The sequence below is a fragment of the Callionymus lyra genome, chromosome 14 (assembly GCF_982586985.1).
Source record: "Callionymus lyra chromosome 14, fCalLyr1.hap1.1, whole genome shotgun sequence".
NCBI lineage: Eukaryota > Metazoa > Chordata > Actinopteri > Syngnathiformes > Callionymidae > Callionymus > Callionymus lyra.
Window position 1 is genome coordinate 26,120,777 of NC_141831.1, and position 25,774 is coordinate 26,146,550.

The 25,774-nt window shown below is 37.8% G+C and overlaps 1 protein-coding gene across 1 annotated transcript; it reads left to right on the forward strand.

Annotated features, from left to right (window-relative positions):
• Positions 1–325: 325 nt before the first annotated feature.
• tlcd3a (TLC domain containing 3A) lies at positions 326–23,963 on the forward strand. The gene is made up of 5 exons (XM_087807713.1): positions 326–614; positions 11,354–11,440; positions 13,285–13,504; positions 16,861–16,956; positions 20,058–23,963. Exons 1-5 carry the CDS (start codon positions 493–495, stop codon positions 20,355–20,357), a joined length of 825 nt encoding a protein of 274 aa, XP_087663839.1. The 5' UTR covers positions 326–492; the 3' UTR covers positions 20,358–23,963.
• The last annotated feature ends 1,811 nt before the right edge of the window (positions 23,964–25,774 follow it).

Below are 25,774 nucleotides of genomic sequence, written 5' to 3' on the forward strand. Positions count from 1 at the left end.
TATATATATATATATATATATATATATATATATGCTTCACACATATGAATTAAAAATATATATGATTTAATTAATAATTTATCAACAAGTCTATATTGAAATGTATATTGTGTGTGTGTGTGTGTGTGTGTGTGTGTGTGTGTGTGTGTGTGTGTGTGTGTGTGTGTGTGTGTGTGTGTGTGTGCGATTAACTTCTATTATAAAAAATGTGATAAGAAAAAAAAAGTCGTTAAGTAACATTGAATCACGCAGGATTTTATTTTGGAGAGCGGAAGTACCGTGTGTCTCCTCGTATATGGCTCGGCAGCGGTGCAGCTTTGCTAGTGGTCCTCTCCGAAGCAGTGTGCGCGGATGTTCGAGTGACTGTTCCCGGTGAAAAGTACCGACCTCCGTCCGTGTAAAAATGTCTCAACGACGCCTGTAAGCAGGCGGTACAGAAGGAGGCCACAGAGACTCATCTTCGGGCTCATTTGACGCCAAATAGCCGACAGGATGTTGCAAGTTTTAGCTTGTGGCGCTGTAGTTTTCCCCGGTTTGTTTGTCGCCTTCAGGAAAATCTTGCCTTGTGTGTTCAAACACTGGAGTGATGCCGACGTGGTGCTGGTCAGCGAGAGGTAAAGCTTTCCCCATTTAAGCTCTTTAAAATTAACCTACTGTATAGTTCTAGCATAAAGGCTCTGCTAGCGATGCAAACCTAGTAACGTTTAGCTCCGAATGTAGCGCTTAAGCCTGAACGGTTTCATCCTCTGATGTTTTCTATGAGATTTCTATGTACAAATCTTTTGATACATTTCAAATTTAGATGAATCAAAAAATATGAATATTCATACAATTCCATAAATAATCTCAGATGTTGCTACTTAAAATGTTCCCGATGGGTGAGTCTCTATTATTCTGTTTTCTGAGATCACATTCTTCGGTTTATTTCTCAAATACACAATGAAACCTTCGTCCAAATGACTACAGTTATGTACTTGCGTGTTTTATACTCTCAATTTTGTAAAACTCCACTAGACGATGCCTTATGTTAAGTCCAAAACGTTTACCTTTAATCTATATTTTCTGTAGTTAGAAATGGTAACATGCTAGTGTTGTCTAGAGGATATTTTAAAAACAATGAAACCAGAAAATCGTTAAAAAAAATACAAGATAATAGATAAAGATAATGTATACGATATGTTTGTGAGATTTTGAATCGACAAAACTGAATTTAATTAATGCTATTTAATGTGACAGTCATGGATATGACCAGGATTGAGTTTGACTAAATGTATACAATTGTGATCTCAAGTTTAAAATATTTTCATATTGTTGACAAATAACAGTATTTGAATATGCATACAAATTATTATGCCATTGTGATTGTTGTTGTACTGATACTTGGGTGCAGTGCGAGATTCGAATCATGGGCAATGCTGTGTTTTTTTTTTTTACTCTGATGCTAACATCATGTGAAGACAGAAATGCATAACAGGGGTCAATTGAGGATACAGAGTAGCCATGAAAGTGACAATATTGTGTTTTTTTGAGTTTGACGTTGGATCTACTTGCATCATGGCTCTGGAGTTGTGCTCAATCTTTGGTAATAATTGAGCCCTGCGGCCCTGGGACTGACTTTGGTGCTAGTTTAGTCACACAGAGAAATACTTTATACATTGTGTGGGTCAGTGTGGCTCAGTAAGTAAGTAACGGTTAGTCTCATTGTGTGCAGCTCAGTTCAATGCTCATTTGTACACTGTCACTCCCGTTAATCCTCTTTTGAGCTCCAGGCCGGGCCGACTGCTGAGTTAGCTATGCACTGAAACACACCGAACTCCAGTAACGCGTTGTCTAATTTACTAATGCGCATCTAAAGGAAAATGTTGTTCCTACAAGAGGTGTTCATGCCTCGAGGGATGTCACGCTGCTCCTTCGCCACCACAAAAACAAGCCTTTAATATCAAACACTTCTGCTCCACTCCAAAGCCCATAAAGCATTGATCATTCAAGTTTCTCAAAGTTCACCTGTCAACACTGTCTAAGCCAGGATGCTATTTTTAATATTCGTCCTCGTTTTATAATATAGTATTACTGCTCTGCGTCTAACCAATCTTTAAAATCCAAGCCTTTTGCCCTGAGGTTTGTAAATACTATTAAGGGCATTTATTTCTGTCTTGTGTGTTACTATCTAATCACCTAATCATGTAAAAATATTACAGATATTTCCAAGGCTTCTTTGAATTCTTCTTGATGTGTCATCTGATTAATGTTCTTTGCCAACTTTAAGTTATTATTGCATATTATCTATTTCAGATTTGGATTGTGACAAATTCAATTAGAACAACGTAAAATAACAAATTCCAATATAAACACGATTTTCATTTTATCAATCATATCTAGTAAAGTATTTAAGGATTTGTTAGCCACTTTTTGTAATAACTTTGCTGCAAACCTCTGAAATCCTGAGTACGATAATCAACTTGTCATGTTATACCTACAAATCTATCATGTAGATCACTTTTGCAAAGTCCCATTCAGATACACTTCTTTAAACAACAAGATATCAATACCTGGTCCAAGCTCTTTGTTGTCTCACACTTGGATTGTCGCCATTACCTTCTGATCTCATTCTACAGTTCATCAAGAATGGTTTTGTGTACTTACTGGTCTTTAACCTAGGATCTTGTATTTCATCACTTCCCCTATCTCTGCTGGCTTTCTCCTCAAATTCTTGACTCTGGTTAATGTTCTGCTGAACAAAAAGACATTTCCAAATCTACTTCTACATGCAGTACCAAATACCTGGTCAAATCACTGGGATTCAAACCCATTAAGCTTCTACATTATTGCCAGTCTTGCTAGTCCAGTGAGCTAAACAAACAAAACCAAGTGGATCTTCTAGTCCAGGAATTACCGATTTTGACCCAGAAACATTTAAAATGACACTAAAGCTCAGGTCACTTTCAGTGGTTGTCCTAGACTTATGGCTCAACCCTTACACTTCTTGTGTTTGGGTTCCCCAGGTTCTTGTATAATCTCTTCCAATTTAAACATGAAGTGTCTGGAGACTTAAATTGATTATAATTGATACGTCTTTTTGACGCTAATGTTAATGGAGACTAGATGGTTAGCCAGCCAAGTCGCAGAACAAACTTGGACTCTTCAACATACTGAAATGGTCACTCAAACCATTTATTCAGACTTTGGCCTTTTTGTCGCACAGGTTTTAGTCCCTAGCTTTGTATATTTAATGTATAATTTGAAGTTTTGAAATCATTTGAATTGTGTAGTTTTATTGCAATAATGTTCACACTGAGTCCCAGATAGATGGGAAATTGTTTGTCCTATTGGAACACAACAACACAGACAATAGATTCATAAAAATAAGAACAAGAACAAAGTCTTATAAAAGCGAAGTACAAGATGACACAATCTAAGTCAAAAATAAACAACATAGATCAAAGACAAAGGATAGAAAGCTTAAAATAGAATAGAATACCATGATACATTCACTCCAGTCCTGCCCCCAAACTCAGAATTATACAAACTAGTAGCACAAGGAATGAATGAGTGCCTGAGTCTATTAGTTTGGGAAGGAGCTTTGTACACTCCATCTGCTTCTGTGCTCACTGATGACAGTGTTGAGAGGATGACTGCCTTCATGCCAACCACAGAGCCAGCCCTCCTGATCAACCTGTCCAACCAGTTTGACACTCCTCCTGGACACATTCCCGCCTCAACACACCACAGCATAAAACAGGAAACTGGCCACCACAGACTGGTAGAACATGCAGAGGAGTTTCCTGCAGATGTGAAATGATCTGGGCCTCCTCAGAAAGTACAGTCTACTCTGAACTTTCTTATAAACACGGCCTGTGTTCAGGACCAGTCCAGTTTACTGTTCAGCCTCACACCGAGGTACTTATAGTTGTGAAATGTCTTCACCTCGTCGGATGGACACTGGACATGGCTTTGTCCTGGACCTCCCAAAGTCCAAGACCAGCTCCTTGGTCTTTGAGGTGTTCAGCTGCAATGGTTCCTCTCACTCCAGTTCACAATTATCGGACTCCTGTACTCGTCCTCGCTGTTGTCCCTGATGCATCCAACAATGGCAGTGTCTGGACGAGACTCCGCTCGGAGTTGTAGCTGAAGTCTGAAGTGTATATAATAATAATGTCTATTTATATAGCGCCTTTCTAGACCAGGGTCACAAAGCGCTTTGACAGTCATGCATTCCCCCATTCACACATACTGATGCGAGTAGGCTGCAACACATGGCGCCAGCTCTGCCATCAGGGTAAAGTGTCTTGCTCAGGGACACAACGACACACACTTGTCTGGAGCTGGGATTGAACCTGCAACCACTCTACCATCTGAGCTATGACGCCCCTATGACGTATATGGTGAAGAGGAGTGTGCAGTACAGGGGCACCCCGGGTACAGTACTGCACACTCGATGTCAGACGTGATGTCCTTCAGCCTGACATACTTTGGTCGATCAGTAAGATAGTCCGAAATCCAGGAGGCCAGACTGGGGTCCACATGCATCCGTGCACTCCCGTTGTAGATAGTATGGGCGCATGCTGACAGCCAACAGTTCTAAATCCTGACGGTACCTGACTCTCTTTACAGTAGCATGTCCTGGGCTACACCAGCATTTATTCACGTACATGATGAGACCTCCTCTGCGGCGCTTCCCGCAAGCGTCTGCATCTGCGTCTCTATCTGCTCTTACGGTGGTGAAGCCTGGCAGGTCCACGTTAGCGTCCGGAGTCAGCTGAGTGAGCCACGTCTCTGTGAAGATCAACAAGCTGCTCTCTCGGTAGATCCGCTGTTTGTTGAGGGCAGACCGCTCGTCGATAATCTTTGTGAGTGAATTGACGTTCCCCATTGTGATCGTGGGGATCGATGGTCTGTGACGTCTGCGATAGTTTGTTAGCTTAGCCTTTATCCTCTTGCCGGCTCTACATTCACGATACCGGCGCTGAAGTTCCATCGGGATATCATGACGATCTCCAGCCAGTGCCATTGACATCAGTGACAGCAGATCCTCTCTTGGGTGAACAAGACTATTCTCTCCCTGTTCAAAGTATCCATCGAAAAAATTATAATAAAAATTATGAATAAAAATAGTAAGTTATTGATTATTGCTACTGAGCTACTGGAGACTATCGTCCTCGTTGGCACCTTGTGAATGTGTTGCATTGAACCTTGCTAGTTTAAGATTTTAAATGTATTGAAAATGAACATTTTTAAAACTTATCTCTTCACAGCATTTTGCCATCTCTATGCTCATTTTAGTTAGCACCCACATGAAAGAATGCATTTTCAGTATGACTACCTTTTTTTTAATTTTTTTTATTTCGTCTATGGGTATTTAGTAATCAAACAGAAATCCATGTGAGGCAGTGATGAGCTATGCCTCATATATGATTGATGCAATACAGACTTGGTAACACAACGTGTGCCTTCGGCTGTTTCTCAGCATATTGCCGATATGGACACTGTATTTCTGCTCATCTAAGTACATATAGTATGTTATCATTGGTATTATTACATTTGCAGGATTTAAGGGTTTAATAATTACTCATTCATGTGCCTTGAAAGTATTTACAAATGTGACTTAGACTGATAATGTCTCATGTCAGAGATAGTAAAACATTGATTGTTAAATTAATTTCTTCAAAGGTCTAAATTGAAATGTGATATTTTGTGGGGTGGTAGTCCGAAGCATCTAGAAGAGATCTGAAAAATTAAAAATTTCAACTTGTGATATTTACTGTGTAAAGGATTCAGTTTATTTAACATAATTTAAGTTATACCAGATCTTGTAATGTTAAGAATATAAGTTAGGGAACCTTTTTGTTTATGGTTTACTCAAATTGCAGTGATGCAAGAAAAAGTACACCCCACAACAGAAATGACTAAATCAGGTACTTTGTATGGCCTCTATGATTTTTAATTACGGCACCAAGTCTTCTGGTCGTGAAATGAACAAGTTGAAAAACATTTTGCTACATCAATCTTTTTCCATTCTTCAATGATCTCTTTTGGAGACTGGATGCTGGATTGAGAGTGATTCTCAACTTTTCTCTTCAGAATTCCCTATAGATGTTCAGTTGGGTTTAGAAAACGAGACATACTGAATCACTTTTACCCTGTTCTTCCTCAGAAATCCAACAGTGGCCTTAGATGTGTGTTTAGGATCATTGTCATTGGAAAAGTGCATGACAACCAAGGGCACAGAGTGATGGTAGCATATTTTCTTTCAGTATGCAGCGATACATGTTTAAATTCATGATGCCATCAATGAAACGCACCATCAGCACTCATGCAACCCCACATAAGGACACTGTCACCACCTTTTTTTCACTGTAAGCACCGTGCGTTTTTCTTCGAATTCCTCACGGTTGCGACGCCATACATGTCTGAAGCCATCAGTTCCAAAAACATGTATCTTGGTCTCATCACTCCAAAAGTACAGAGTCCCAGTGGTTTTCATCGTTGTCAGCACGGGCCCTGGCAAACTCTAGGCAGGCTTTTATGTGTGTTGGCTTTAGGGGAGGCTTCCATCAGGGACAGCACCCATGCATGCCATTCTTCTGCAGTGTACGCCATATTGTGTCACAGGAAATAGTCAGCCAGTTTGGCTTTCTACATCCTTGGATAACGGCAATAAACTTACATTCTGATTTTCTTCGACACTTCTCATCAGGAGACGCTCCTGGTTTTCTACCCCTTTTAATAGTCAACTGTCTGATCGACACCTGTGTGATTAGAAAGTTAGACTCACTTGTGGTTGAACATTGTTAAATTTTACATTTGTAGAAAAACATTTTGCCTTGCTCCAGAGACTTTCATCAGGGAGTAATCAGCCTAATTTGAGTAAACCTAAAAATGTTGTTCTCTAAGTTATATCATTAACCTGACTTTCATGCTATGAGTTGAAGATTTTTTAATGAACCCTAGTCTTGTTAACAATTTGGAAATGATATGTGATATTAAGTTTTTATTTATTTTCTATAAAATTGTACATTGAAATGGCATTATTACGCATCTTAAACTTGCAATAAATGACCCGAAATCTATTAACTGACAGAAAATCGAGATCTTAATTTGTTTGAAACAATCAATAAATATGGCACGATTTAATGAATAATAACAAAAATAAATGAATAGCATACATTTTTAATAGTACCTACTATGATGGTAATGATAAAGGATTACTTGGCAGTCGACTCACAGGGAGGAAGCAACTTGTGACCTTTCTGTGTGGAGTTTGTATGTTCTCCCCATGTTGCATATAATGTTGAATAAATGTATGACTTCCACTTCTTAAAAACACAAAACCATAACGCTGCAAACTTTATAGGTTAAAGTCTAGAAGCTAAATCACTAAAAATACCTTTTATTTTCTACACGTCCCTAGTTCCTTGCTTGTGTTTGTTCTCTCTCTACAGTATGTAATATCTTTACTACTTAAGTAGCATGCCTCTGAATAGATGTTTTTTATCAATGTGCAACATTCAAGGATAGGACAAAGGTCTTTACACACTGTTCTTTTGGCTACTATCACTTGTTTGTTGTAGTCATCAATTGCAGGAATGTACAAACATTGAGTGCGTTACTAAGATAATTATTTCTTATCAGCATTCTCAGGATGCTCAGTGAGGCTCAATGTGTTTTTACACTGAATTTTAAACTCGACAATTCTTGCCTTATCGCTTTGAAAATTACCTTGTGTTTGGGTGAATTCTGTTACCGTCTTGTGAGTAATGTGCTCTTATACTTAACTTGCTCTACCAAAGCACTGTCTACACTGAGAATCCTTTGTATTGGCACACTTTTTTTTTTGCAGCTAAATGTGGACAAAACCAAAACTTTGGTTATTGTGCCTAATGATAAAGTTTCAGGGTTGAGTCAGTATTTGGGTGACTTAGGCCAGTCCGTCAAACTGAGCCTGAGGAACCTGGGTGTTGTATTTTACAAAGACATGTCTCTAGTTCAACACTGCAGGAAACCGACCAGAAACTGTTTCCTTCAACTGAGAAAAATCTGTTAATTTAGGAAAAGTATGTCAAAAATTCAGGTTCTTACTTTCAGAGCTGTTCATGGTCAGGCTCTTACTTACATCAGTGATCGGATCCAGCCTTACACCCCAGCTCGGGCTCTTAGGTCTGTGGATGAGAAACTGCTGATGTTTCCGCTCACACGCTTCCGGACCAGAGGAGAGAAATCCTTCCAGGCTGTTGCTCCTAAGCTTTGGAATGATCTTTCTCTCTCTCTGCGTTCTATGTAGTCGACTCACTCCTTCAAGAAACAACTTCTTCATACATTCTTATTTGTGCAGGCTTTTCCAAGATTTTCTGGGACTCCTGTGTTTGCCTTATGTGGCTTGGCCTTTTAAAGCATGTATTTTAGCTGTATGTTGTTTCTGTTTGTTAAAGCGCTTTGTGATCCTGTTTTAGAAAAACGCTTTACAAATAAAGTTTATTTACTTACTTGTTTCTAATACTTGTTTTGAACAATATTGCTCCAGGATGTATCGTGGAGATAAACATGCACCAAAAAGCCAATCACAAATACAAGTTTGATATTTAACTCAAACTTTCTTTTCTCAAATCAGATAAATAAAGTAAAAAAAAATTGTAAGCAGATTATACAAGTCAATAACAAGAATGGTGCTAAAAATAGCACCCTACTCGCCTTTTTAAGTGTTCTGCTGTGTATGCAGCAGCTGATGTTTGTGACAACCTTACACACAGATCTGTCATATTTCCTTTATGAATTGGCTCAGACTTCACAGCAGATAGAAAAAGAAGCATGTTATTATTGAAGCCTAAATGAACTTGGCGCAAGTGTGCAGCCTACTCACATCAGTATGTGTGAATGGTTGAATTTCCCCTCGCAGGACTAATAAGGGATTCTAAATAACTCAAGGTAGTTACAGAAGTATCTTGTTACTAATCCTTTAAGTAGTTGTTCAGTCACTTGTGAAAAGACAAAACCGTCTCAAACTGTGTTGTCAACTGCTTTGTCTGATGTTAAAATCCATAACTACGTTTTATACTGTATATATTTTCTGATTTTTCGCTTATGACAGAATCATTTCAAAGATTATATTTTTCCATTGAGAAAATGTAAAAGTTGTATAGCTGGAGAATGTCTCTTTTTGATGTGGTTGCAAAAACAAAATGATTATTTCCACAGCAGAATAATTATAGATAACACAAGCTTTTAGGTTGAAAGCATTCAAATTTGGGATTGCAACATGCTACTTTAACTCTCCTCATAGTTGCTGGCTACTGCTTACTTGAGCAACTTTCTACTTATCTCCCCTGTTTTTGTGTTTGTATTTCATCACATTGTGACCTTAAGTGTATTTTTACAATGTGGAACTTGTACTCACTAGTACAGCTTTAAAGATATACATAAACAACAGTGTGTGTGTATTATTCGTCTAAAAACATTTGCTAGGTTTCCATTAGCCTCGGAAACCTTCAAAATCGAAATGCTAAAGTTTGAATCCATAAGGAAGCTGGGGTTTCAAACTGAACTGACACAGCAAAAAAAAAGGCAAGACAACAATTCCGAACAAGGCATTCTTCCCTTCTTTCCTCATCACACGTTGCTCACACCGTCACCCTTTTTCTTTCATCAGCAAAGAGCGAGGGGTTATTGGTGGACACATAATGAATGACTGTATAAAATCTGGGTCTTGTGACAGAGTATGCGACCATACAAGCCCAGAAGGCAGCAAGGCGTGGAGAGGAAATGTGTCTTGCATGGGAAATGAGAGACAGTCTAGTTAGACTTTCCCGTTTCAGCCTTAGGGTTTTGTAGTGATGATCACATGGTTCTTAGTGCATTAAACATGGCTCGTCTGGTGCCGTGTCATGACTGTATTTCTTAGCATATCTATTATTTTTGTAGGGAAACCTAGTGGATATAGAAGATAAAACGACACATAAATGTAAGTTACTGCAAACTTTCATCTCAGAAGCACTTGAATGTATTATAATCTACTTCTTCTACCAGGCATTATCTTTTTTGCCTATTTATCTCGAGGATTGAAAGGTATGACAGTTTAAACTGTTCTAGCATGGACTGTAAATTATTAAACGTCAAGTTCAGCAACAGAGATAATGTGTTCTCATTTCAAAATAGTTTCCGCTTAGCACTACCAAGCGAGAGCCAAACCAGCACTGGTCTGAGAAAAATGGGCAGTCATTCATCAGTTTTACAAATTGGTTCTATAATTCTTTGTAGTTTCTCACTGTGAATAAATATGTGTTTTGAAAAATGAACTGCCTTCTGAGGTGCAGTGTCATGCCTCTGTTTTCATGGAGTGTTCAGGTGCTAGCTCACACAGGACGACTTCAAATAAAGATGCAGCATGTTCTCCTGTGTCATGTATCTGTTTATAGATGGGGACAGTTCTGGCCAAGAACTGCTAATCTCCCCTTCTGGTTCACTGAACTGGAAGGTCTTACTCTTTGACAACATCACACCTGATGGGACCCATTTAGAGGTTGATCTACACTTGTCTGTTTATACTCCTATCAGTCATGCACATTAAAACTGTTTAGTGCAACAGATATCAAGTATTTGAGGCATTCTACTGAAAAGTCCATCACTTTAAGATAAAATATGATTTACTATGAAATCACCACCTGCTGTCCTTTTGGTTAAAACCTTTTATCGCTCAACCTAGACGAGACACAAATAAAGCAAATAACTTAACTTTTACATTTCATTTGTTCACTTGTAATGTATTTGTGGAGACCATTTAAATGATTTAAGTAAAATGTTCACTCCTAAATTGGTTTACTTTTTTAAAATAACCAATAGTTAAGTGGTCATGAACAGAAAATGGCATTTTGAAACTGTTTTACGTCATATTTACGTGTATTTACACAACAACACAATCCAATTTAAATAGTTCTTAACTTTGATTCATCATTCATTTTCATATGTTGACATGTCCAAGCATTGTTCCCCTTGCGTTGCTCCACTAAAACGGGTTTGAGGTGAAATCTTGTGATTAATTTGTGATGCCAAGAACAACAAACATCAGGGACAGGGAATAAATAAAATGCAGGGAAAACCAGGGATTAATAGTGTTTCATTTACTTGTGTGTGTATGCAGCATAAGCTTGACTAAAGCATAAAGTATGTCATATCCTTCAAAGTCTGATATTTATGGCGACATGTCACATGTCCTCCATGAACACGCTCTAATACAGTGAACTTTAAGGGGTTATTTAAAAAGAGTTATTCAATTTTTGCAAAATCAATGAGGTTCTTGTTTACTTGATGCATTCACCAAACGTTTATTGATTTAATTGTATTAATGTATGCCTCATCTTTGTAGACTGGTGTCCTCCATTCATGCTCTCATGGCGACCACAGCAGGAGTGATTATTGTGTCGTCGTGCAGAGGAAACGTCATTTTTGACAGGTGAGATTTTTCATTTTCTTTTTCTAAACGATTCATACCTTTTAATCACTTGTTTGTTTTTTTTTAAATGTCAACCTCATTGACAAAATGTTTTTCCTAAGTTTTATATTTTCAAAATGTTTTGATAATGAATGAGAATGAATTAGTTATTTTACGTGACTTTCTTAAGCACAACATGCCATCGGATCAATAAAACGGCTTCAATAGTTTTAGAATCGTATTGACTCCATCTATGCACTCCCCATTTTTACTTTCCTCGGTTTTGTTGCACGACTCCTAAAATAACTTTTATTGGGTAAGATAAAGTACATGAAGTAAGTTTATGTTCGTCTTCACTATGTTGTTGATTGTATTAGTTTTCCCCCATAACAATGGTCTCTTTTTACCTCAACTCAGACTAATGGTTTTGGATGTATTTGGTAAACGTTGCCTAAACAACACTCACTGTCAGCTGAATTATTGACTTCAGTGGTCTGTCCAAGGACAAAGCGGCCACGACCCATCCAGCTGTCTTAATCCTAGCTCTACTAGGGACTGTATGTTAGCACCAGTGGAGTGCTAGCCTTCCCCTGCAGTTTAGGAAAAGTGGAGTTCATTAATCCTAATGATTCAACGGCCAGTCCTAGGCAGTCCCAGTTTCAGGCTGATAATCTCCCACTGCCCCTCCTCTTTACCCCACATGGCTTAATACCCCCCCAGCGCTGCTCAGTTGTACTGTCCTGTGACGCACGGCCTAGAGCTTATCAGACACATGCTTGGGAGTCAGACCCACCAATACTCTAATACTCCATCACAATCTGTCACTGTGCTCCGCCCTCCTCCCCTCAGTGGCAGTAGCTTTTGAAGTGGAAAACCCCAGTTAATACAGAAGGAATACATCTATACATACAAAGTAGTTTCAATAGTAAGTACATAAAAAAAAGATTATCTTGACGTCCTACAGAAGGGAGTAGATCTAGGGTTGGTAGTTAAATTTCCTTACAGTAATTGCTGTGAGTGGCTTTCAAACCAAAAAAAACGACAAAAAGAACCCATCACATGGGTAGGAGACCATGGGAGAGACCCAGGACATGCTATAATTTCGGGTAGCTGCTGAGAGAAAAGTCCAGGCCTCATTGCTGAAACTACTACCAACGTGATCTGATCAACGTGATCTAAGCTGAAGAAAACAAGAACAGATATTATAAAAAAAATAAACTCGATATTTGATATAGATGGACGGATTTTATATTCTTTGCAACATTCCATAAATTATGAAGTGATACAGTAAATGTTATAGATATAAGTAATGAATGATTGAAATAGAAATGATCCAATAAAGGGAGGTAGTGATATATTTATTAACCTGTCAATACAATGAATATACTATCTAAGAATTAAGAAAATGTTCAAGTCTTGAAAGATGGTATAAGAATGCACCTTCATGTATGTTTTCAAATGAAGGAGAAAAGCGCATGCTCTGGTGTATGTGGCCATATAAAACCCTGGCAGTTTGTTATGCCATTCTGCTGTTAATCTCTGTGCAATGACCTTAAGAGCTAAAGAATTCTATTCATGGGTCAAAGGTCAGAGACTCAGTTCTGCACCTCCAGCTTTACTTGGTTCTGTCTTCATAATTAACCATCTCTCTAATTCGGTGGCCATTAGAGTACTGCAGCTATCCAAGCTGTTAGTTAAACTGTACTTACATAAGGCAACCTTGGAGCCCTTGTACTTGCAAGCTGGCAAGGGAGAGAATATGGGTTAAATGAGATTGTGCACCTCTTTACTGCACATAAGGCACTTTGTTTATAATGATTATTGGTAAATGTGCAATAATTCTTCATGTGTTTCCCTCCCGTCAGGCATTGGCTGGCCACCTCCTTCGTCATCTGGTACGGTGTGCCCTACATGACATATGACATCTTCGCCATGTACCTGAGTCACTTTCACCGATTCCGCATGAAAGGACATGAAGAGTACAAGCGACATTCACTAAGAACCATAAATTCCTTCGTCCGGAAGGAGTTCCTGCTGGTGCTGCACCACATCGCTCTTCTCACCATTCTCCTGCCCGTCGCTTTGGTGAGCGTGTGTAGTAGTAAAGGAAAATTTAATACAGCCCCTTATATCCTTTTCTTTTATCTTAATATATGTTTTTCCATCTCTTAATTTATAATATCATGTTCTTTATATTCTTGTCACATGAGTTACCCTCCGATGAAATGTTTGCTTCAGCCTTTTGCTGAGTTTGGATGTTTCAGTTTTAAAAAGAAAAGAATGTTTGTTTTGTATATAATCCAGTTCTTCTGGAAGAAGCTCCAGGCTAGTACTGAGCAGGTGATGCAGGAACCATAATATGTAATTTAGGCACCTAAACATCTGCATTCACAACTTTTCATTCGGTTTGTATAGATATAGATATTATTTATTTATATATATATATATATATATAATTTATTTATTAGACTTCTAAAGGTATAAATTGTGATTAGGGTTCAAATTAAACCTTTATCACAAAAAACAATCATTTAATTATAATTTAACTTTAAATATGAATTAAGTTTCCAGTGAAAACCTTTCAAAGTTCAGTTCAAAAGATTAGATCATTAAGAGTAACTACCCATGATCCATCCTGTGAGAACATTTCCAGTAATGCGTTAGCGGCTGGTGCTGTAATGTAGTGCATTAATTTTGAATCAATCTTTACTTTCGGTTGCATTATCTCCCTATGATTTCTTGAGTGGCCTCAGCAGAGTATATGGTGCTCACTAACAAGGTTAAGCATGCTTCATAAGAATTGACTCGCAGGAGCACACATGAGAGTTCAAGGAGAGTTAAAAACATGTGAGACATTCAATTCATTTGAGTTTATTGGTTGTATTGTTTGAAATAATTGTTGGTTGGTCCATAGGGAAGTAGAAAGTGTTTGATGTTTTCCAATGTTCTCTATAGATAGATGGATATATGAAAGTATGAAAAATAATTCAAATTATACAATATGTGTTTCAAAGGGTATTGTTGTAGGCAGGAATGTCAAACTAAATCACACAAAAGGACCAAACTCTTTTCGCAGTCAGGGTCCCGGGCCAAAATCTTTACAGTATAATTGCTGACATCCATTATATCAGAATTATGAACCGGAATCTACTTTAATTCAGAGCCAACTGTTTGGTCGGCCACATAAAATGACTTGGCAGGCCAGATTTAGACCATAGGTCACAATTCTGATTATTTTTAATAATGGGGACATGTTTAGTGTACTTTTGTGTATATTTTAGGTGCCAGGTAGAACCCTGCAATATATCTAGAGGCCTCTGTATCGGCAAAAAAAACAAATGTGTACAACGTGGAGTGAACATTGTGTGTTTAACTTTTCTCAAATGCACACTTATGACTGTTGAGGCCTATGTGAATTTCATTTTCTGAGAAACCTTTGAACCGAAACCAAGGACCAATGAGAGGGATGGATGGATTGATGGATGGATTGATGGATAGATCGTCACTATTAAGCCTTAAATACTTTACATTTCCTTTTTTTGTAAAAGTAATGATGTGATTCATCTTCATGTGATTCTAAAAAATATTCCACCCTTTAAAATGGCCAGTGCTGATTCAGGATTTCTGAAACTGCAGGTTCAGTAAATATTTCCAAATGTACAACTGTTTCTCACAGTCCCAGGTTAACTAGCCAGGTGCATTGAAACCTGGCCTTTTGTTTGCTGTAGCTGTTGGCGGCAGTGCAGGATCACATTACCTTCCATTATTTAGGTGCAGCTGCAGTCATACACTGTCTGTTTCTTAACTCACTGCTGCCTGTCTGTTCCCCTTTTGTTGCTTTACTCAATATTTGCTGCTTTGTCTCTCCTGCTATTAGATGAGCCGGCACGGTGGGAGGAAGAGAGTTGAACATAATCTGTGAGGAAGGGAAACCGACACCTCTAATGTTCTGTGCATGCATTGTTGGTGGATTATTATCGCCCTTATAAACACCTAAAATGTACAATTATCGCAAAATAATGGTGGAACTCCCAATATAATATATTAAAGGATTCAGAAATCCTAGATAATTAAAATAATATCGCCAAAAAACAAACATAATTAAGGTGAAAAGCAACATTTTGGTGAAATGATCTCTGGACCAGAAATTGTCACTTGTTACTTTAAAGAAAAAGGTCTGACTTGATGGCAGTCATGTATTTCAGTTGTACCTCTTTTCTGTTAAAACAAAAGGTCTCATTATAGGTTTGTGTAAACTTTGAGAGTATATTAATAAAATGGCTTAAGTGGAGAGTAATGGAACAACTTAAGGAAACATATTGGCTCAGACTTTCATCTGAGACTTAAACAGTCTTTCATACATAATGCATCTATATTAACTTATCATATTTCAATGAAGTTTTATTATTTCTTTTGCTAAAACATTATTCTGGAGCTCAGTGAGCGCACACACCAAACTTCACTTCCCCACTATACTCAGGACAGAGAGACAAGTGGATGCATTAAAGCATCTAATTATGGTGGATGGGCATCTAGTAGTGTGTAAGATGTGGTGTTAGATTCTCTTAGTCAGTCAGATGCTGAGGACACATAAGGCTCATGTTTTATTCATCATCAGCTCAAAGTGAGCTACCAGACAGAGCCAGTCTTCTGTCCATCTAGACTGACTCACCTTTTTAAGGATGTCTTCTCTAACCACACGGCTCTGGTCAATATTTAAAAGCTTCGTTCATTACTAATGTACGTGGTATTACTCCTACCAAGCCCCACCTGACGCTTTGACTTCCTCTTTTAATCCTGAATTTGTTATACAGAATTTCACATAATTTCTTATAGAATACAAAATTGGAGTTTAAATTTCTTTAACTTTCTAGGATTATCCTGAATGTTGTATATTGGATAAATTTGTCAAATTTAAGCAAAAAGGCACCAAGCTAATTCAACACTTGTTTTGCGGGTAATTGTAACCTTACAAATATCCCTTTTGTTCATTAAGAAATTACATCTAAACCAATGGTTCATCATTGAGTGAGTCAGGAGCAGGTTGGTGAGCATGTGCAGGAAGTAGATAACGTTACCAGCTGTCTGACCATTTTACCTCTCGCCTATTTCCAGTCCCTGACTGTGACCTGCGTCTTATCTTTATTTTCGCGACCTTGCTCGAGTCTGTGTTGACGTGAATGCACATTGTGAACGAAAGTCTAGAATTGTGCTAAAGAATGTGGCATAAATGGCAAGAGGATCATCTTTAATGGTCTGAATTAATTCATGCTCTCATTCCAAGTTTTCACACAGGAGTTCTTTTACAAACCATCTGACCGTTCATGCAGTTTCAGATTCCCAAAGTTTTCTTTGGATGTCAGCTGTGTTTTAGGCCAAGATTACATGCCTATGTTTTTGTTTGCTCACGCTGTATGTGCTCTTGTTTGTCTTCTCTGCAGTTCTTCAGAAAAGACCAAGGGGATTTCTTCATAGGCTGCTTGTTTCTAACAGAGCTCAGCACTCCCTTTGTTTCCCTCGGGAAGATACTCATACAGGTGAGGGACACGCAGTCACGCACGCACGCACACATGCAAAAAAACAAACGAACATACACGCACGCACACACACACATACATACAGATACACTTTGTGTCTTGTGTCTTGAAACACCAAATTTTGTCCCAAATTGGCAAGATCCCTTTCTTTGGGTAATCTGAAAAAAGACCCCTATTTTGGCACGAACATGCCTACATGTCGGTTTAAAATAAACTAAACTGAACCTTGTGGTCCACTCGTAGCAACAGTAACTAAGTCGGTTTGGCCTGACGGGCTTTGTCGCAGGCCGGGGGCAAACACAAAACCTTGATAACAATTAGATTAAAACACAAAAGAGTCGAGCAATTGTAGCCACAAGCTTTCAATCCCCGTGACACGGCACCAACAAAACAATACTGTTGCCTGTGTGACCTCAGAGGTGCTGATTATAATGTGAATAAACTAAATAAATGTCTATATATATATATATATATATATATATATACAAACATTACAGAATTTTCTTAATGTTTAAATGTTCGAACACAGTAAACCGCTAAAAAAGCTAAATATAAATACTTTTTTCCTTTTTGGAAAAAAATGTATCCTAATGCAGTGGCTTTGTTACAACATAGACAATATATACTAGCAGTATGGAGCAGGTGTGCCTTTTTGGACAACGATTAAGACGAATTAAGCACTAGTTGCTACAATAAATGGACATACTGTACATGTTTTTTGTCTATAATACTTTAAAAGATTAATCTAAAAAAAATCCAAACCCTTAGATGACATTAGGGTGAGTTAAAAATGTGAAATTTGAATTTTGGGTGAGCCATCACTGTAAGGAAGTGGCATGCACCATTTTGTTCGCCCCTAGGTGGCGCCATATTTGGCTTTACATATTATTCTATCCTAACAAAGAATTAATTCTTGTAAAACTTTTTTTATTTTTATTTTTTCAACTGAATACATGGTATGAGAGTAGATTTATTTTTGTATAGTTTCAGTAGTGGTCTTGCATTTTTGCATGTGGATTTAGTTTGTTTGTGAGAGAAAGCATGGTTACTTTTTCCAGGAATGAGCGACAATTTGGTGGTTTCACAATGCAAGTCCAAAGTAACACGGAGTCCATAACCATGTCAACATAACCTGTGAACAAAACCTGCTCACTAGAAGTTTCTCTTCAACTAACCCCGGGGATTCCTGTTACGATATTTTACATAATTTATCTGGAGTTGATAATCACGCCCTGAAAGAGTTACATGTCAAGTAACGGTTATTATAACTGTGTTTTTCTCAGAATATGGCCACGTGTGAATAGACACTGAAAGTGGCAGCCACCATTGGGAAAAACTAAACATAAAACATGGCATTGTCGATCTTGTCGTCTGGTTCAGATGTACAATGTTAAAGATGGAAAGTTATATTCGTCATCTGCACTACATGGCTAACAAATAATCTCGTTGGCTCTCAAATTTGCTTTGGTCAAAATTTCACTGGTGTTTTTGTCATTAGGAATAAACCAAGCAGCAACTGAGTGCAGCATAATTTACCACACTCAAACAGTGTGCCTTGAGTGCTCCACTTGCTGGCAAATGTGACAATTGCAGTGGAGTCAAAACAAATGTGATTTGATTGAATGTATTCATGTAGTCTGGTGGGCCAGATTATTATTCCCAGTGTTGACAGGTTTGTTATAATTGCATTCATGGCAAATGGTAATAGTTTGACAGGAACCTATTCCTTCCTATACCAAGAATAAGTTGAAGATGTTTAGTGAAGAGGAAAACACTGAATAGAATCCTAAAGTCACTTGAATCAGCGCTTTCTTGTCTTTGCTGACCTCTGGTGTCGACAAAGGAGAAGTGAAGCACACACAGCGGAGTTTACAATTAACCAACTGGGTACTGTGGACATGCTTTTGAACTGATTTGACAATACATACAATAATGTTTTGCATGCTGATTAATATTTTTTTTTGTATTGAATCAGTTTATTTATGTAATTTGTCATTGTGTCTTTAATAGAAGTAGATAAATACATGCCCGTAAAAAAGATTAAGTAAATCTTAGGGTGTGGGGGGTGATGGGGTGCAACTAAATATAACTAAATCAAATCATCATTAACGCGATGACTTTTGCAGTAAATGAACACAGATCAAAGGTCAATAAACATCACTCTACGGAGACAGCCTTACTGTGTCCAGTGACATCATGTCGACTGACTCGGGAAAGTACACTGTTCTGGTTCTCTTGGATCTGTCTCTAGTATAACACTGCAGAAAACTGACCAGAAACTGTTTCTTTCAACCGAGAAAAATCTCTAAATTTAGGAAAATGGTGTCACAACACGATCTGGAGATTATAATCCATTCGTTTGTGTCTTCTCGTTTAGACTATTGTAACAGTTTATTTTTGTGTCATAACGAGTAGGAGCTGTCTCGCCTGCAGTTAATACAATACTCTGGAGCGAGAATTCTGACCTGCTCTACAAGAAGAACTTTTCAGTTTCTTTCAGGATCAATTTTAAAATTCTGGTTCTTACTTTCAGAGCTATTCATGGTCAGGCTCCTCCTAACATCAGTGATCTCATCCAGCCTTACACCCCAGCTCAGGGTTCTTAGGTCTGCAGTTCAGAATCTACTGATGGTTCCTCGCACACGGTTCAGGACCAGAGGAGAGAAATCCTTCCAGGCTGTTTCTCCCAAGCTTTGGAACGATCTCCAGTCTACTCCTTCAAGAAACCTCTTAAGACATTCTTATTTGTGCAGGCTTTTCTCTGACTTTCTGGGACTCCTGTGTCTTTCTTATGTGTCTTGATTTTTTAAGTATATATTTTAACTGTTGGTTATTTCTAGAGCAGGGTCACAAACAATTACTTACTTAATTACTAAATCTATACCTTAAAAGGGGCCAATCATGTCGGGCAAATTAAGGAATTAGCTGTAAACATCAAACATACTAAATGCCAATAACTAAAACAAAAAATTTTCTGAATCAGAACTCTAAAACAAATGGAGCCTGGTTGCACATTGCCTGGCAACTGGGGTCATCTGAAACTATTTTCCAATATTAGACATATTCTAACATCTCTTTTTTTTCTGCTTCTCCATCACCAGCTCAGTCTGCAGGAGTCCTGGGTGCACAAGGTCAACGGCGGTATGGTCCTACTCACCTTCTTCATGTGCCGCATAGCCCTCTTCCCATACATGTACCTGGTGTACGGCTGGCACTATGGCATCCCTCTCTACAGTGTTCCCTTCCATCTCCCTCTCTCCACCAACCTGGGAAACGTCTGCATCCTGGCGCCGCAGGTCTACTGGTTCGTGCTGCTCTGCAGAAAGGGGTATCGTCTTTACAAGCGTAGCCGCGGGACGGTCTCCTCGCCCACCGTCACAGACGTAACCAAGGATGATTGATATCCAGATCTTTGTTTCAACTTCTCATTCTTCAACCCTTTCTTGAACTGAAGGAGGCGGGAGTTCCTGTCTTCTCTGCACACCTTTCTACTCCTCGGTTAGAAATCTGCTGCCTGAGTGGCCCTCACCACAATCCAGATGAACTCAAAAATCAAGTGATTTTCTTTTATCAACTCTTTGCTCCTGATCTTTCAGCAGTGAGACACTACATCTCCAATAACCATGGAGAAAATAACGGGGGGAGTACCTGGAGCTAAGCAGTCCTCCATATCTGTCACTCTCTCTGTTTACAGATGGAACATTCTGTCCGTGTTTTATCAGCTGCTCTTCTGACAGGTTGTTTATTTATGTGTAGCTGGAAGAAGAATCAGCCATATTGACATTGGCACACTCTTAATATAACCTTGATTAAGTTTTTGTGCGCAGAGAAAGAAAGATTTGAGCGACTATTTAACAGCTACTCTCAAGTTAACACAGTACACGGTCTTTGCGAGTAAGAAAGTATACTATAAATTGAATTTTCTGATCTTGACCTCAGCTTTACCACTCAAAAAAGGGCGTCTGTCACAAGTTTACCACCCGTGGATTACCTTATACCCATGTTTACAACAGCGTGTTAGGGATTCTGAAGATTTGAGACGTTTTCTTAACTTTAATTTAGGATGTTGAAGTGTAACGGTCAACGGAGCAGTCGGTTCAAAGGCTAGATTGTTGCTTGTCAGAGCATTAAGGTACACAAAATACCTACAACAACATCAAACAATTATTTATAAATATCAAACATCTATTAGATGCATAATTGAAAGACATGATTTATTAAACATTTTGTAAAGGCCTGTGATGCCGAAAGAAAGAGGGAAAATTAATGTTGATTATGTTCTGACATTATCATTTATAACAAAAATTGGACAATCTTTTTTCAGTTTGTAGATTAAACGGTAGGAAAGAAAAAAGTCGATCTTTATTAGCAGTCGAGGAACGTTATCAATCAGTTCTGCTCACTTGGTTTAACCCTAGTTTCTATTGTTGTTCTTCTATTTCTCGACAATTAAGCATTATTATCAGAAGTCCATCTTTAATTTTTAATCTAGGATTATGTCAATTTATCCCTTGTGCGGCCTCTGGGTCAAGGTGACCCGGTGTGTTTGGCTTGAAGGAATACATATGCAGTGGTGGAGGTCATTCACCTTGACCCAGTGATGATACAAGGATTAATGCAACATTTCTTTTACTTTGTATAAATCCACAACGGCCCTTATATGAAGGTTTTTACATTGTTGGAAGTGACATTTCAAGTTCTGCCCTTTTTCGATTTTGCATGTCTTTTTAAACTGGGAAGAATGTTTTATAACACTGCAGCCATAATTAGTCAAATATGAAGTTATTCACTCTTATGGGTCCCCTGGATATCTAGGGGACACTCTGAAGCCTATAGTAGTTCAGAAGGTGCCTGCTTAAACACTTAAACTTAGCAATAAGGTGAACTGCTTATCACCAGGAAGGATGTTTGCAGAGGATTTTTCTTAGTTTGTAGTGATCAACAAGGATTTAAAGAGTCATAAATGATAGATTTTTAAAAAAAAAATAAAGGTGTCATTGTGTACTGTATAATGTTTTTAGAGATCATATATAATCACGGAAAAGAGCTACTATATTTAGCTAAATACTTTTTATCATGCTTTATTTTCTTTAGCAGAAAATAAATACTATTTATCATTTTGAATCACTTCCAAGTGTAAAATAGATTTCAGATGGTTGTAGATGAATTACTGTCATGCTTTCTATAGGCTTTTTTAACCACGTCATGCAAATGTAATCTATGCAAGTTATTGGTTGTCAAACACTTGAACCAATCCAGTCGTCCACGTGTTGCATTTGCAGATATTTCTGGGGACCTTATGATTTTTACTGCTGTATTTTCTCACTACGGTAATAATCCATTTGCATTCCAATGGAGTTTTTTTTTGTAGAACTGTTAAGACGCACATACACGTTGTACAAGCTAATAAGCTAAAATACTGTTGAATGCAGCTAACTTTTCCTTTCCACGGTTCTTGACACTTGAGAACCGAGGACGGATGTTTTCAACAGACCTATGAACTCTCGTTCGGTGCATGTGAAGAAAAGTCCAATGCTGCTAGTGCTTAGCATCCTGTCCCATATTGACTTACAGATGCTTTTAACGTCTAGATTAAATAAAACGGATGCGTAAGCAGGAGGAATGATTTGGTTCCATAAACATTCTGGAAACACGCACATGAAGTGCGTGTATTAACCAGAAAGAGTGGAGTTCATGGGCCAGAAGCAGCTTCAACAGCTCAAATGATCAGAATATTATTGTTGGAGCTAAGAAGTAAGAAAATGATCTTGATGACTGAAAAGGTGCGCCACAACGATCCATTTATGGGATAAGAAACATTGGTCCAGTCTACAAACACAAAATGATTTTAAAATGTTTGATACAAGTGTTTTTCTCTGATGTGGCATCTAGCATTGCTACAAAGATGCAAACAAGTTCACACGTTTCCTCCAAAAAAGGTCATTCTCAGTAGTTTGAATCCTTCCTCACCAATATTCATCTTAACATATCACTAGTGGCAAAAGCTGCTAATGAAACGTCAGTTTATTTATCAGGTGATGTTTTAGATTCTCATTTTCAACCATTTGACATTGTGTCATCATCCGGTCACATGATCATGTTGCACATGCCATCACTGAAGAAAGTCTTAGCTTCTGCTCAGGGTTTGGCGATGATGGGTGGGACCTGGACGATGATCACACCAACATGAAGAAGTCTCACTCTCAGACATGACTTGTGACGCCTCTCTCGAGTCGTACACCAAAGACTGTCGGGCACTTTAGTTCATCCTTGAAGCTGTACGGACACGAAGGAAAACGTTTTACACTGGAGAGTTTATTTGCAAGCTGTTGAATCATTTTGGACAATTTTGTTTATTTTCTTCCCTTTTATAGGTAGTAATAAGACGACACTAAATTTTGCTTTCCCAGGATTACTTGTACTGTAGTCAATGGATTTCACTTTTTAACTACAGGGGGCGACAAAGGCATTTTTCAATGAAGTTTAGTTAATTCACTTTTTGTCTGTTTTCAAATTGGTTAAAACATTTTGTATTATGTATTCCAGTCAATGAACTTCTACGACAAAAACACAAGTATCTAATTGTTAATGATAATAATAATGAAGGAATTAACATTTTATGTTAATCCATGCATTTAATCTGAATTCATTTTAATTTCTGACTACTTAATGTGATTGATTTAGATTTTTTTGTTTTTGTTTCCTTTTTTTTCTTTGGACTGCTGTTACAAATGAAGTTGTTAATGTTATGACTCCATCATCATCTGTTTTGCCTCATTTCTCATGCATGTCTGGTCTTAACGTTTCATCTGACAGATATGTTTGGGACTCATATTTTTTTGGGTTGCGTGTTGGTTGTGTCTGAAAATGTTAATTGTAGAAAAAAAATAACTGAAGACAATAATTTGCTGTGTGAAGAGTCAAACGTCATCATGTATTTGTATCTATAATAGAGAGAGGTACAACACACTGTTTAGTCATCATTAAAATGATTTATGACCCCTCTGCGACATTTGATGACCTTTTGACCCCTGGTACCAGTCAACTTATGGTGACCCCTCCTCCTATGCCCCGCCCCTGGTACACCAATTGTCAAAATGATTGACATCCAACGATCCCCTTAGCACTCTGGAATGTGTAACTTGCAACTTTAGAGAGTTGTAAACATTGTATCCTCGTAACAAAACCATCTTCGAACAGGTCTCCTGGAGTTGACCTACAATGTATATTAACTTTCGATGTCCATTTATTTTTCAATCATTAAGGGTAGTCATCATTATATTCATACCTTATCTATTAACAGAGAGGGGAGGGGTTTATCTGTCAAAATGTATGACCTCCAGCTGGTAGAGTTGATGATGCACTTTTGTTCACGATCTCTTTGACAGAGAATTCAAATCTGACCACTTACACAAAGGGGAAAAGACTCACCGTGTCCGAACAAACACTCAATGTCAAGCTTTCATAACGGTGATGCCTGTCAACATTCTTAAAGACCTTTGATTCTCATTCAGGGTAAGAACAGAACAAAAACACTAATCTTGACATCTAACTATACACAACTAAACAAAATATTAGTCGAAATTTACTGAATAAAAGTATTTATTTTGTAAACCAGATATATTAAAAAACGTATAGAAGGAAATCCTTATGATTTCCTTTAGTACCTCAATGATGAGCCACAAAGGGGTGGAGTGTTCAGAAGAGGGGTGTTTGAATCCGTTCCACTGTAGTGTCAGTATAAGGTGCTACAAAAAGTTAAATAAAGGTTTAGAGTGAAATTACTTGTTCCTCTTACAAATACATGAGTCAACTCCCTAATTTCTTGAAGCAGACAAATGCACTGCTTACAGTAATAAATGATATGTGGTTTACTCATAATACTCATCAAAGTATGTTAAAATATACTTTGAGTATTGAGTAAACCACTATCAATGTGTTAACCTAAGGTAACTTTACAAAAGCCATGCAAAAGCAATATAGTTTTAACTTGACTTTAAACAATGTATGTCAAAAACAGATTTTCTTTATAAACGTCTGTCCTTGCAACCATATAAGTTTCTGGGATTCTTTTTTTTTTTCTGACGATGTTTTCATTTGTCCAACATTCACGTCAAGAAGTTTAGCTCCACTCAAAAGTATTAAGCCGTAAGTGAAGAGTAAGTCGTTGCACTGATGAAGAAGTCAAAACTTTGTAAAAAGTTTTGTAAACAATTATTTTTCCCATATTGTGTTTAGCTTTAAATGGTACAAATAAACATCAAAAACATAGTTTCTCATCCTAGAAGATGGAGAACAGAAACTCACAAATAGTGTGCTTTAGAGTCACACCAGGGTCAGGCGTAGGTTGTGCAAACTATTTTATGAGATTTTTACCATCTTATATGACATGACGAAGCATAATACACTTCTAATATCATGAAACGGTGTCTGAGAAGGGAAGAGGTAGTCATTAAAAAAAATTGTCATCTCTCTCATCTACAGTTTAGTGTTACATTTTATGTGTTACAATCAAAACAGCTTGTTTATAGAATCATTTGACTGATCCAAACGCATGTTTCATTCAAAAAACCATCTTTGCAGACTTTTAACTTCCACCATTATAGGATTTCCAGGGTCATCTAACTCATTTTCAACAAAGCAGGATTCCTTAACTTATGGGTTTACGCCGCTTTTAATATTAAATTGATATAAAAAATGAGATCTTAGGAACAATCAAGGAAGAATACTCACTTCAACACTGAACACAACGTACTCTGTTGAGTGTGGAGACCTAGGTTTTTGTTTTTAGACAACAGCATGAACTGGAATGATGCAC

Coding starts and splice junctions, on each gene's coding strand:
- tlcd3a (XM_087807713.1), top strand. CDS start 493: ATGTTGCAAGTTTTAGCTTGTGGCGCTGTAGTTTTCCCCGGTTTGTTT. Junction 615..11,353: donor GTGGTGCTGGTCAGCGAGAG/GTAAAGCTTTCC, acceptor TCATCTTTGTAG/ACTGGTGTCCTCCATTCATG. Junction 11,441..13,284: donor GGAAACGTCATTTTTGACAG/GTGAGATTTTTC, acceptor CCCTCCCGTCAG/GCATTGGCTGGCCACCTCCT.